The 12,559-nt window shown below is 38.9% G+C and overlaps 1 protein-coding gene across 1 annotated transcript in view; it reads right to left on the minus strand.

Moving 5' to 3' along the window:
* SAMD12 (sterile alpha motif domain containing 12) overlaps nucleotides 1-9,593 on the minus strand; it is a 150,347-nt gene extending 140,754 nt beyond the window's left edge. The window contains exons 1-2 of the mRNA XM_009995368.1: nucleotides 9,503-9,593; nucleotides 4,666-4,844 (exon numbers count right to left, since the gene is read on the minus strand). Of these exons, the coding sequence (XP_009993670.1) occupies nucleotides 4,666-4,844; nucleotides 9,503-9,593 (270 nt within the window). The remainder of the gene's footprint in view (nucleotides 1-4,665; nucleotides 4,845-9,502) is intronic.
* Between the last annotated feature and the right edge of the window lie 2,966 nt (nucleotides 9,594-12,559).

Genomic DNA, 12,559 nt, shown 5'->3' on the forward strand with positions numbered 1-12,559 from the left:
CTCTGCATTTGTGCAGGCCCTGGCACAGCACAGGGCCACAGGCTGCACCATCCCCTGCAGGCCAACACATCACCATCCTTCACAACCACTGAAAATATTGTCTTCCTTTATTTTTTGGTGAAAGTCCTACTGTGAAAAACCTGACAAATAGAAATAACTCTTCCTGTTACCGCCTGTTGTTGGACTGAAGTCACAGATTGAACATGCTTGTACAGATTAATTTCATAAAGGATTCCTTTAAACCGTTCGGAAGGTCAATCACTAGTTTTCTTTCTGAGAAAACTTTAGCTGTTCTACTTATACCCATCTAAAAAGCTAAGTATTAGTCTGAGCTGCTTATTTTGACTTCCTATGGGGAGAAAGAGGAGAAGCAATAGTAAAATAATCCCACCTTGTGAGAGGGGGTGAAGGAGGAAATGAGTAATGGTCCTTTGCAAATACCTTTCTTTTCCCCTTAATCTCCTGGGCAGAGCACAACAAACTAACTCACGCAAGATCTTCCACTCACATGCAGCTGCTGTCAGGGCAAATGGTATTTCAGAATCCCTGAGTACAAAGTCAGCATGAACAGGATGCACAGAAGCAGCCAGATCTTTTATGCTGAATGTTGAAACCTCACTGCAAAAATATGGGCCTTCATATTACACTATTTGTAACAAGAATGGATGATGCCGCAACAGGGAAAAATACACTACAGCAAGAATGCACTTGGATTCTGAATCATGCATTTGTCCTCCTATGATAAGCTGCCTCACAGGACCCCAACAGAGAGAGATGTTTCTTGTTTTCCTGGCTCGTAACAAATTGAATTCTTAACTAAGCAGCTACATTTTGCACTACAAGTAGGGCTACTCCAAAACTTTATTTACACCAGTAAAACTCTAAAGTGATAAACAGAGCATCAGCATCAACTGCTTGAAATGCACAAGGTCACACAGCATTCCTGAGTCACGGCTCAGGATAGGTTTGTTCACTGTATGGTTCTGACATTTCAGCCGGAGTTCACAACCATGAATGACAGGCTGAGAGAGAAAGGGATATATGCACATCAAACATTTCAGCCTCCAATTTAGACATCTGAAAGCAAGACAATATGCATTCTTCTAACTATGTAAACATGAAAGAAAAAGTCTATTGAAAATGAAGGTAGAATCAAGCACAGTAATTACTGTGTATTACTAATAATTGCAGAATGGGACTTTGGAAAGGCACATTGCTCTGACATTTAGTTATTACAGCTGATTATCAAAATATTTTTAAATCCACTTCAGACTTACTCTATGCTCAGATTCTGTACCTATTTTTGCTAGTCATAAAAGAGGAGCTGCTTCCACCCCACGAGTCCTGAACTGGGCCCAGTAAGCCGAGATAAATTCTCATCCTCGTGTTACTGAGTTAAGTCAGTCCTTCAGTGTTATTTTATGTCATTTTGAAAAAATGTGTTTTTTTTTTAAAAAAAGCAACCAAAAGAATTAATGAGCTAAACTGCAACAGAAACTATGGTCTACTGGTGTTTATATAGCACTTAACAACAGAAGGCAAGAAGAAAAAAAAAAAAGCTTCTCGCTTCTCTTACCAGTTTCTTTTCATAGTTTTCATTAACACTTTAAAGGACTGTTAATTTGTATCAGAGTCAGATAAAAAAAACTGCCATTGCTAACATGAGATAAAAAATGTCTAACTGTAGTGGTTATCATTAAATACCATTTATTATTTGCTACTGCTGCTACGATAGAAAGTGAGCCAAAGTGTGTCACCAGATATGCACACCTTACTTAGGAACCAAAACTCCCTGAATAAATAATCTTCTAGCAAGTGACAGACCAGACTGAGGTCTCACACTCACAATAAACAGCAGCATGTGGGAAACCTCAACAGAAGTCAAAACTTCTGTAGAGATAATGTGCTCAAGCAGCCAGAGAAGGCAAAGGGTCCCTCAAGTACGCTTGTTAGAAAAGCACTGAGAAATGCAGGACTTCTACAGACGTGTAGAAGAACTTTTAGGTTTTTTAATGGAACTCTATTTTATAACACCAGATGTCTGGATGCATTGTGTTTATCTAGAGAAAACTATGTTATTAAACACAAACAGACCAGATAAAGAGTCAGAAGCAGCATTTTATTGAAAAAAAAAAAAAAAATTCCAGAAAACACACAACAAGATGTGTTTTCTATTAGTTATATTAGTTCTATTAGTTTATATTAGTCCTCTAACACTCTCCACATTTTAAAAATGTGTTTTAGAAAACATTCTTCCTTTCTCCACTGATGTTTTCTGCTCTGTAAAAGGGTCTACTCAATTGCCTGGAATTTTTTTATATACTATGAATAATGAAAAATCAAATACTGACCAATAAACTGTGTATATTGATATACATGAATACACACCTTAAAAAACATATATAAAACAAAAAAGCTAAATATTTTTACACAGCACACAATTTACGTAATTTGTATTGTATCCTGTACATTACCCAAGTCTCACTGGACTATGCATATCAGTTTAGATATTAATAAACTGGGCCTTTTTTGGACTTGGTCACTTTTGTAACAAGGTGGTTCTTTAGGGAACCAGCTGAGGGAGACTAAGGTAATTGTTTCTTTTTCTATTAAAATTCTACCTCAGTCTATAAAAATTAGATTCCATACTCATCAGGAACTTCTAAATGAATGATCCTTCATTTACACTATACCTTCTGCTGCCTGTCTCCCAAATATATAAACACATACTCCGCTATTTACAGTAGCTGCATAAAAACAAATTTGAAATCTATCTATATGTCTCACTACTGCAGATAGGAAGTATAAATATTACTTGAATACATAGGATTGAAAACCTTTATTAAAAGCAGATGAACAATGAGGAAATATAAAGCAAATGGATCTGCCCACAACATTTTATTTACAAGACTGTCCGCGAATCCCACTCATCCTTCCACTACACAAACCCAACTCTATATTCACATTTAAGAGGATAAAGCAATTCTATATAGAATTTAAGGCTGAGCAAGCCAGAAAAGACAGGACACCTCAGGCTATAACATATGAATCCAGATGAAAAACATCACTAAGTTAATACTACACAAAAAACAAAGTTACTAACAAAGCAGCAATACATTCAGAAAAACTGTCTACTTCATTAGCTTGACACTAGTATGCCAAGCTTATTCCATCAAGCAAAATGTTTTGGTTTGTTTGGTGTTCGCTTCGTTTTTAAATCTGAAGTGTGCCTAACTTTCTAAATAAAGCTACTGCAATCAGAAATAGGAAACCAATAGTTGATTTCACTACTTTGAGAGCACTACACATCCCCTCTTCCCCAGCTCTCTCCAGCAGGGACAGCCTTGAAAATGGTTTTCTATTCATCAGTCCAACAAGTACAACTCAGCCAGTGGAAACAGGCTCCATTACATTAAGTCACTGATGTATTTTATCCTGATTTTCCACTAGTATGAGTCTTTTGCAAGTAAAGACAAGCCTGATCTGCCTGCGTTCCATGTCAACTACGTGAGCCCATTCTCAACTGGAAGCCCCATTGCATCATTTAGCTTCACGTCCAAGCTTGTAAGATCTCCTCTCAGCTTCACATGCTTATTTAGCTTAAAGTACTGAGCAGATTTTCATCTGGTGATGTTGAAACATGGGCAGGCTTAGCTTGCCCCTGTCTGACAAAAGCTGGGTCAAATGCATTCTTAGATAAGCTTTCACTCAAAGCCCATCCAAAATATGGTGGTCTTGTTACCAAATGCATGATTCAAAGCAATAAGCACAAACTTGTTCTTCAAAGGTTCAAGAGAAATCATCATCCTGCTTGGCAACTGTCCACACAACAGAAAAAGTAAGCAGTGATTTTGATCAATGTCAGCTTATACTGGATCTAGTTCAAATGACTTAAGACAGAATGAAATCAGTGTAAATCGTACTCATTTAAAACTAGATATTTTAGATAAACATCAGAACGAAGAGCTCATACATACTCTTAATTATCCACACTACTGTTCAACCAGTTTAATGCTATTTTATTCTAAAAGTAAAATACATCACAATTGTATTATTTCTTAGATTTATTGTAGTGATGACAGTAGGAAATACTCTTATTTGTTCAGTCATCGAGTTAATTGTTACTGCCTTTTTTGGCCCTTAAAAAAAATAAATAAAATACCTCTGAAGTGTTTGTTTACTGGCATACAGAAGAACTGACATGGTATTTTACCTAAAATCAGTTAATAGTTTATTGAACTCAGTCACCCATACAAAAATCGCTATATTCATATATCCATAGAACCTTTCTCTTCCTTTACCTGCCTCAGGAAAAAAATAAACAAGCAAACAAAAAACATACAACAAAAGCATATATATTCAGATTCTGTTTGTTACACAAGTCATTTGGGAAAAAAAAAAAAAAATCTCCACAGTGCCTGAAAAAGAGAAAATGCATTATTTTCATTATCTTTATCTAGAAAAAAATAAAATAGTGCAATGCCTAAGATGTGTGTGGTATAAAACTCTATGGCAATACCTTGCTCCTGTAACTACCACTACCTCAGACAGCTACTTTTGCATCTTTGTATGCAAGAAGAAAACAAATGTTTTTTAAACAGAAGCCAGGATTTCAAGAAGCCTGGACTCTAAGACTCACCAAGAAAATAACCCAGTCCTACCTACCTTAGATATTTCTGGTTCCACTTGCTGTCTCTTGGGTGTCTCTTTTGCCTCAGGCCCTTTTGAAGTACTAGTGTTCTTAAGAGAGGGCGATTCAACTCCTTCACCTTCAAGTTGCAGATTAATACCTTCTGCAGGCACAGGATGATCAATACCATTTGGATTCAGATTGCAATGGATAGCTGCAAAAAAATATAAGAAAGAGAAAATACTGCTTAAGAAAGAAGAACCCAATTGTATAAACACATCAGAAACTAAGAACTGTCACATGGTAACCCGAGCTACTTCAGACCATGGCAAAAGAACTGCTGTACCCTGACATGGGTTCAGGGTGAGATATTTGAGAAAGGAAATGAGAGGCAGTGCAGCACTGTGTAAGGCTGTTTAGTGCAGGTTATTGTGTTGAACTGTGTTCTACTGAATTCACTACAGTATCCAAGATGAGGGTTAAACTTGGTTAAATTTTATCGGGTAAAACTTAAGAGCTTTTACTAAGGTAGGACAATATATCACCTATATTCATCATTCAGTCATATCTTTTTTCTAGGCAAGCATGTTAATGTTTTTCTATTAAGTTTTCAACTACTGTAACATTCTAGGTCTTAAAAAATGTGGGATAAGTAAGCTGTGCACAGCAAGTCAGTGAGTCAGTCTCTGCAGAGTGTAATGACTTACCTAGCTGATTCTCTCTTCTTCAGCACTTTGCACCACTGCAAATTACCACCTACACCATCCTAACAAGCAAGCAGGGTGTACTCCCTAGGAGCATATAATGAGGTGTGGACTAACGACAGCAAAATAAGGAAAGCAGCCGGAAGACAAAATAAAACAAACGCAAACCATACCACAGAAATGCATAGTTAAAACTACAGTAGTCATTTAATTGTTTTCTGTCTGAAATTCCACAGTTCCAGCATTTACAGAGAGAACATCCTTAACAACCTTCTTGGCACACATAGCAATTTTAAGATGTGTGAATCCTAAGGCAACTTCCCCTTCATGTGATTATCTGATTTTCACATTCATATTCCTGGGTAGTTGTACTATTTTTAGCACTACTCCTAACTAATGGTCTCAATTACCCCTGTATGCAAAAGAACTCCACTCAGATACTGTGGTGTAATGTTTGATGGATGTGAACAGAAACCCAAAACATGATGTCAAGCCAAAACAAAAGCTTTTACTCCTGCTTGTCTTAGCAGCAAAGGGTGAGGAGCAAGGGAAGGAATAAGAACTGCCCATTTCTACCACCTACTGATCAGCCCTTGAAAGCCTCTCATGGGAAATGTGCTCAAGCAGCCAGAGAAGACAAAGGGGCCCTCAACTACAGCACCTTATGAAAATCCATTCAAATGAAATCCCAGAGTCTTAACTGAAAACTTGAGCCTAAATTACAGTAATTCCTTGGTGCAGAATTTAAGCTAAGGCCAAAAAGTTGGCCTTTTCTCCTTGAAATTTCCAAAAACATTCAAATATTTGTGAAAGATAAGTGATCTGTCCAAGTACTACAATATCTACAACTGCAAGCTAGTGAGGGTAACACCCAACTTCAAGTCAAAGTAACATTATTAAGGGTAATTCATTAACAACACTGAGTGATGGAAAGCGGCAAAGAATTACGTTTTATTACAAATTGCAGCCGCTTTGTACAGAAGAATAGAAAAATATATCTGGCCCATGGGAAACTACTAAATGAAATTAAAAACAGGAAAGGAACTAAATTCCAGTCTCACTGTGAGTAGCTGTAGGGGATTAGTCCTGGTCTTCTTTTACAAATACACAAAAGAAACAGAGGTCCCTCACCAAACAGTCAATTCTTCACTCTCTATACCTACCCCTTTCTGGATTTTGGTTTTGTCATGGCCGCAAGACTGCAATGAATCTGAACTTGAAAACAGTTGCTTCTTGAGTTTCTTCCCTTGCAAGACCTCTTTCTGTGTCAGAGAGAATGTAAAATACTTTTTACTTCTGCAGTGAAGCTAGCAGGCTTCATCTGCTCTGGCTGCACTGCCATTATGGGGAGGTGTCCAGAACCTGCTGAGCTGTTATGGTGAAGGGAGTTTCTGAGGCTCTTAGGCTCCCATGGGAGGTTTCAAAGATATATTATTTTGTGGTTTATATTTACAGTATGTTTCTTAAGATACAAAAAAATTCTCCTTTCTAGATCATCTAGATGTTTAACTACCTGAGAGAAACAAGTAATTGCTATCAACTACTTTGCTTATCTGTCAAACCACAGAAAAGATGAATGTGATCCACCAAGACAGAATTTTTCACAGTCCAAAGAGGATGGAAACCATTCTGTTAGTAGCCAAACTAATTTCCTCTTTCACAAAAAATGGGAGCTATCCTAACTGACCTGAAAAATACTCCCAGAAAATCCTGCTCCAGCAGAGGCCAGAATTAGGAGTGAATGACTGCTATGGAATGCGGTACATAAAAATCCCTCTATCTTCTGCAAGGATCTTGCCTGGATGAACAGGAAAACTCCTGCATACATCTTTGAAACACTAACACCTCAGCAGCTTTTAGAAACAGGCAGGTTTTGGATATCAAACCCCTTCCAGGGTTTAACACAAAGGAATCACAAAGCACAGTGGGACTTAACACTGCCTGAAAGAACACTACCAGCAGCAAGTTTCCTGTGGATTGCAACTCCTCCCTTCCCAGTGCCCTCAAACAATACAGATTAGGGAGGAGGTTGGTAGGGGATGGAAAAGGAAAGCCTTCTGGGTTACAGAATTGATTTAACATGCATTACAGGGAGCAAATGATCCAGATTTCTGACAACATGATAGCATAAGCATCACCTGGACACCTTAAAAAAGAAATAAATCACATGACAAGATGCTGGTTGACTCTTAGCCCATCATTCTCTCAGAAGTAATGAATGTTAGTGCTGTTTCAGCAATGCTTTATATATAGAGAGAGGCTGCTTGTGATCATATACATGCACACTACCTTTTTATTGAAAAGTGACTGGTTAAAAGAAAAACAGGCTGCCTTAAGAAAGACTTTTCCGAAGTCACTGATACTGGTAGGGAAGGCAACAACTTTATTTCCTAGGGGTAGATAGAGACGGGAAGAGTTAATCTCTTCTTCACTCCCATCAGTCTTGGCTTACCATACATCTGGACTGAAACCATTCCTCAAGAAAGACCATGTAGAGCAAAAGTCCCAGCATGTGAAGAAGGCAGACTGAAGGATAGGAGTTAAAAAGCAGAGGTGAGGATAAGTGTCTCAGTCACTTGGCAAAGCTAATCTCTCTGAACCATCTTCAGGTAGCCAGCTCTATTTGTTTTTCCCTAGTGCTGCCTCCAATCCTCAGCTACACAGAGGGTAAGAAGGGAAGAACATGGACCTGGATGGATCTTTTATTTCCTGTTACCATCCAGAATTACATATTTCCATTTTCATGGTAGACAGAGGTAGAGCTCTTGCCTCCTTTAAAGTGTCAATATAAACAATACAAATAATTGCTCTCTTTCAAGATTCATTAAAACCAGGGAAAGAAGTTAAGACTTGGTCAGTAATAACACACCATCTTCTTAAATCAGCAACCTAACATACTGCTATCTAGATAAGACCAAGCTCTTAACTCAGGAATGACTATGCAAAATTAAAGGGGCTGGAGGGCTAACAGCACCCAAGGTTAATGTCCAAAGAACTGAGTCTAAGCAGCTCTTACAGAAGAATCACAAATCACTAACTTTATCACAACCCAACTGCTCTGACCAGTAAGCTAAGGCTGACTCCTCTTAAATCACTTTCAGGATTTAATGGCATTTGTCTAGAAAATATTTTATCTACAGACAAAATAGTTTCTGGCTAAAATACTCATCCAGGCTCTTACTCTCATTACCCTGGTATTAGCTAATGATAGCTCACCCCACCCCCTGCATTCAGACCATTTTCCCACACCACTGCGGTGACAGTATCCCTACTGTCTCAGCACACCTTCACTCTACCAAATTAAATCCACCTTATCATTCTCAGACTCCAGAAGTCCATCAAGACACCAAACTCCACCTCCAAATTAGCCGTTATCAGCCTAATACCACCAGTATAATTAGATTTTTAAACAGAACCTCTTCCAATATTCTTTCATACAATCTCAATATTCATATATCATCCATGTGTCTCAGTAACACAACTCTTCATCCAGTTTCAGAGCACTTAAATTCTCCTTTCCCTGATGAAAGCCCCACCTAACAGCTGATCAATGCTGTGCCTCCCCTCATGCTCTCCAACAACTGTCACTTCATTTGGATTGAAAGCTTTCTGTGGTGGGAACTTGTATTCTTTTGGGGTGGGAGGATGGATGTTCTGTACAGTCCTGACTCCACAGCAACAAGCACATGACAAATTATGCTGGCAGACAATAACACAGATCCACAGATTACATTTATGAAGCCAACTACTATTTAAAACAAAAGTACTTAAGTGCTCTTGTACTCCTTGCTCAACAGTAGAGCTGAATCTACAGGAAAATATTCACTTTTCCAGAACTTTAAAGGCTGCTGAGACGTGCCAAGTTATGAGAGTCAAAAACTCTGTGAGAAAATAGTAAGCGGAGCACCCAAAATGGAAAAATTGCCACATCTGTCCTAAAAAACTAGGGAAGGAAAAAAAAATGCACAGTGCATTTTTTCCACATGCTAGAACACAAAGCCAAGTCCTTTACAGAGCAAGATAATTTGTTGCCCTGCAGACGCTGGTACATGTGAGCCGAGCTCTGTGCCCACGCAGGTCCCTTACAGCATGTGTATGCAGTTCAAAAGGACAGCTCTCAGGCCATGGTGAAGGCTCCCCTGACTACCCTCCTTCCATACACACTTACCTCCTGGATGGCAGGCAGTCAAGAGACAGTTTGTCTGAGCATGCTTGATGGTACACAAAAGTCTCCAAATGCCATGGTATGTTACTGGCATCTGGGGGCAAGCCTTGCATTTTACTAGAGGGTACTGTGTGAATCCTGTTTTTAGAAAAGCCCAAAGGCACCCTTCAAAACACAGCCCTGACATATCCAAAGTCCTGCGTGGGCAGATGGAAAGTCTTTGTCTCTCCATCTGTAGGCTCAAGGCTTAGCAGATCAAATCTATGATCAGTTGCTGCCTCTGTGCTCTCCACTGCCTACCATGTCAATGTTTCATAACTACTTGTTTCAGTGGGAATACTGCTGGCTGCTTAAAATTTTAAGCAGACCAATTAAGGCTACATTAGAGCATATTTGGCAAGTACTTGAGTTACATGCAATAACAATTGCTCTATTCTAAAAAGCAATTGAGTAAAAATAGCATCTTCTTACTCATCTGCCCTGCTCTGTGTGCATCACAGTCATATGCCACCTTCTGCTATTTGGAGACAAAAAGCAGGCACAGGAGATACCCATCAAACCTCTAATAATCCTTAGAAAACTTTCATATGTCAAATATTGGCAAGCATGCAAGCTCCATTTTATGTATTCATGCCACAAACTTAGCTGCATAATGCTAGGAGGTAGATCAATACAATTCACCTGCTTTTCCCACCATGAAATGCCACAATCTTGAAAAAGACAGAAGTTAGTCTGTACAGCTGGAACACTAACAAACTCAGTCAGATATAGTAGGGACCTTATAAAAAGATTCAAATATCTTTTCAGCCATCTCAAGTCTTCATGAAGATTTAACAGGTATTTCCAGGAAAGTAGATCCTGCAAGACCTTTGGACAGCAGCCCTCACTAAACCTGTTCCTTCCATCTCTGCCCATATCTTGGTCAAAGGGAAATCAAATCGCCAACCACATCAAATTCTGCAGTCAGACTTCTAAAAACTTCCAGATGTTGCATTTCAATACCAAGTAGTCAAACAGAATCCCTAGGGCTTCTTGCTTGCTATCATTCACAATCCGCTTTACCTGGGTTGGTAAGATTCAGGAAGACATTCACACTGAAAGCACTGAGATCTCATCCCAGACTGAGGTGGCTGCTCACCCTGACCAAACAAGCAAAAAGGATCCACACTGCAAAGCCCTTCCTGTATTTCCAAAAGGTTGTACTTCATTAGTAACTCTGAATATCCCTAGAAAACAATGGGATTATTTCAAAGATCATGTCTAACCTGAGCAATTGTTACCATTTCTACAATACTAAAACAATAATAAAAACAGCTAATAAAGACAACCTTAATTTCTACCATGAAATTTAATATTTTGAATACTTTATTGGGTAGAAAGTTCTTCCACAGTAATCAGTTCCTGTTAACTACTATGGATGGTCCATCTGCCTCATCAATTAGTTCCTAGCTTTGAGAAACTTTTGCCTGGAGAAGTTACTTCTCCATTCAGTCCTATCTCCAGTCCTATCTCCTCTAAATCAGCAGTTTCCCCAACCCATCACTTTGAACCAGCTGAAACAACAGTTAAAGTCTCACATGAACCCAACCTGCTGCTTATGTTGCCTCCTAGTAAATACTGCTGGCAAGCTTCTGAGGAAGTAGCTTCAAGATTTTGCCCACTTTGTTTCTCAAAACTGCCTATCTATGAGCCACCAAATCAGGAGCTTTCTCACAGAGCATAAGAGCCCATAACATCAGTCAGGACATTTTCTACTTCAGTACAGGTAACATGGATTTACCAGAAACCTCCTCTAAGGCTGAAGTCCCAAAGTACTTAGCTGAACTAATATCTGTTTTCAACTATCTGCTTCTGTTGGTCAGCATAAAAAAATCAGCATTAAGCAATGACAAATAAGCAGTGCTGAAAGCCAGGCCAGCACTGAGCTGTGGGGTGCTTTACAAACTGTTGCTACTGATGAGCTGTACCTGTTGAGTTCAAAACTCAGACATAAACATCAAGGCTTGGCAGACACAGTAGCACACTGCTGTACTATAAGGTCCCTCTGGAGAGTTGCTTGTCTTTCTAGCCTGTCTTTATCATAACTAATAATCATCTACTAGATTAATCAAAGTAACAAATTTTAAACTTCTTACAACATATGAATTTTACCATCAAAGAGTCTGTCCAAAGCTGGACGTGCCCTCCAGCTGGAAGCTTCAAGTCTCTTGAAGGGCAAGGGAAGAGAGAGCTCTGAAGCAAGGAATTGGACATTGAACCAGGTCAAGATGGGCAAAGACAGCACAGCAGAGGGGAGACAGGTGTAGGAAGATTATAAAGGCAGAAGGAGATAAAGCATTCAGAAGAGGGGTGTTCATTTTAGTCTGTAACTGTAAATTACAAAGCTTTTGCTTTTTTTACCCCTTTTGAATTGTCATCAGCAAGACAAAATTTGAAGTAACTCATGCAGCTATCTCTAAGCCTCTCTAATGGTAAGTGGGTAGTCATCCCACAGTACCTAGCCCATTAGTACTACAAGCCATTTGCTCTCTCCAGAAATAACAAAAAGGGGCCCAAAACTAAAGCCAAATACAAACACAGAAGGAGAAACAGAACAAGACAATCTACTGCACTTCATGTACATTTCTTAACACACAGCTATAAGAAGCGGCTGATGGTGGTGAGTCATGTGTAGCATTAGAAACATATCAAGAAAACAGAATAACTAGGAGTTTCATCTGGAATGAAACTAAACTTTGGTGAAGGCAAGTCTTGAGTGTACAGAGAGAAGAAAGACATCTTAGTTGTCAACAGAACAGAAACACTAAGCCCAGAATAAGAAACCCTTTTCTTGTATGGGTTAAGTTTGCCTTTTAAGACCCTCATCCCACCAGGATACTTATGCATTTATGTTTACTCAGCTAAGAAATGTACTTGTGCATTTTTTACAATTTTCCTACAGGAAACCACTTATTTTATATATGGAAATACCCACTTGCCATCCCTTAGCTCATAGACTTTAACAAGTTCTGTAAACATAAAAGACAGTTTCTGTTACACCTGCTCTTCAGGAGGCAGACT

This window comes from Chaetura pelagica, unplaced genomic scaffold, assembly GCF_000747805.2.
Source record: "Chaetura pelagica isolate M959 unplaced genomic scaffold, ChaPel_1.0 scaffold53, whole genome shotgun sequence".
In the NCBI taxonomy this organism is placed as follows: domain Eukaryota; kingdom Metazoa; phylum Chordata; class Aves; order Apodiformes; family Apodidae; genus Chaetura; species Chaetura pelagica.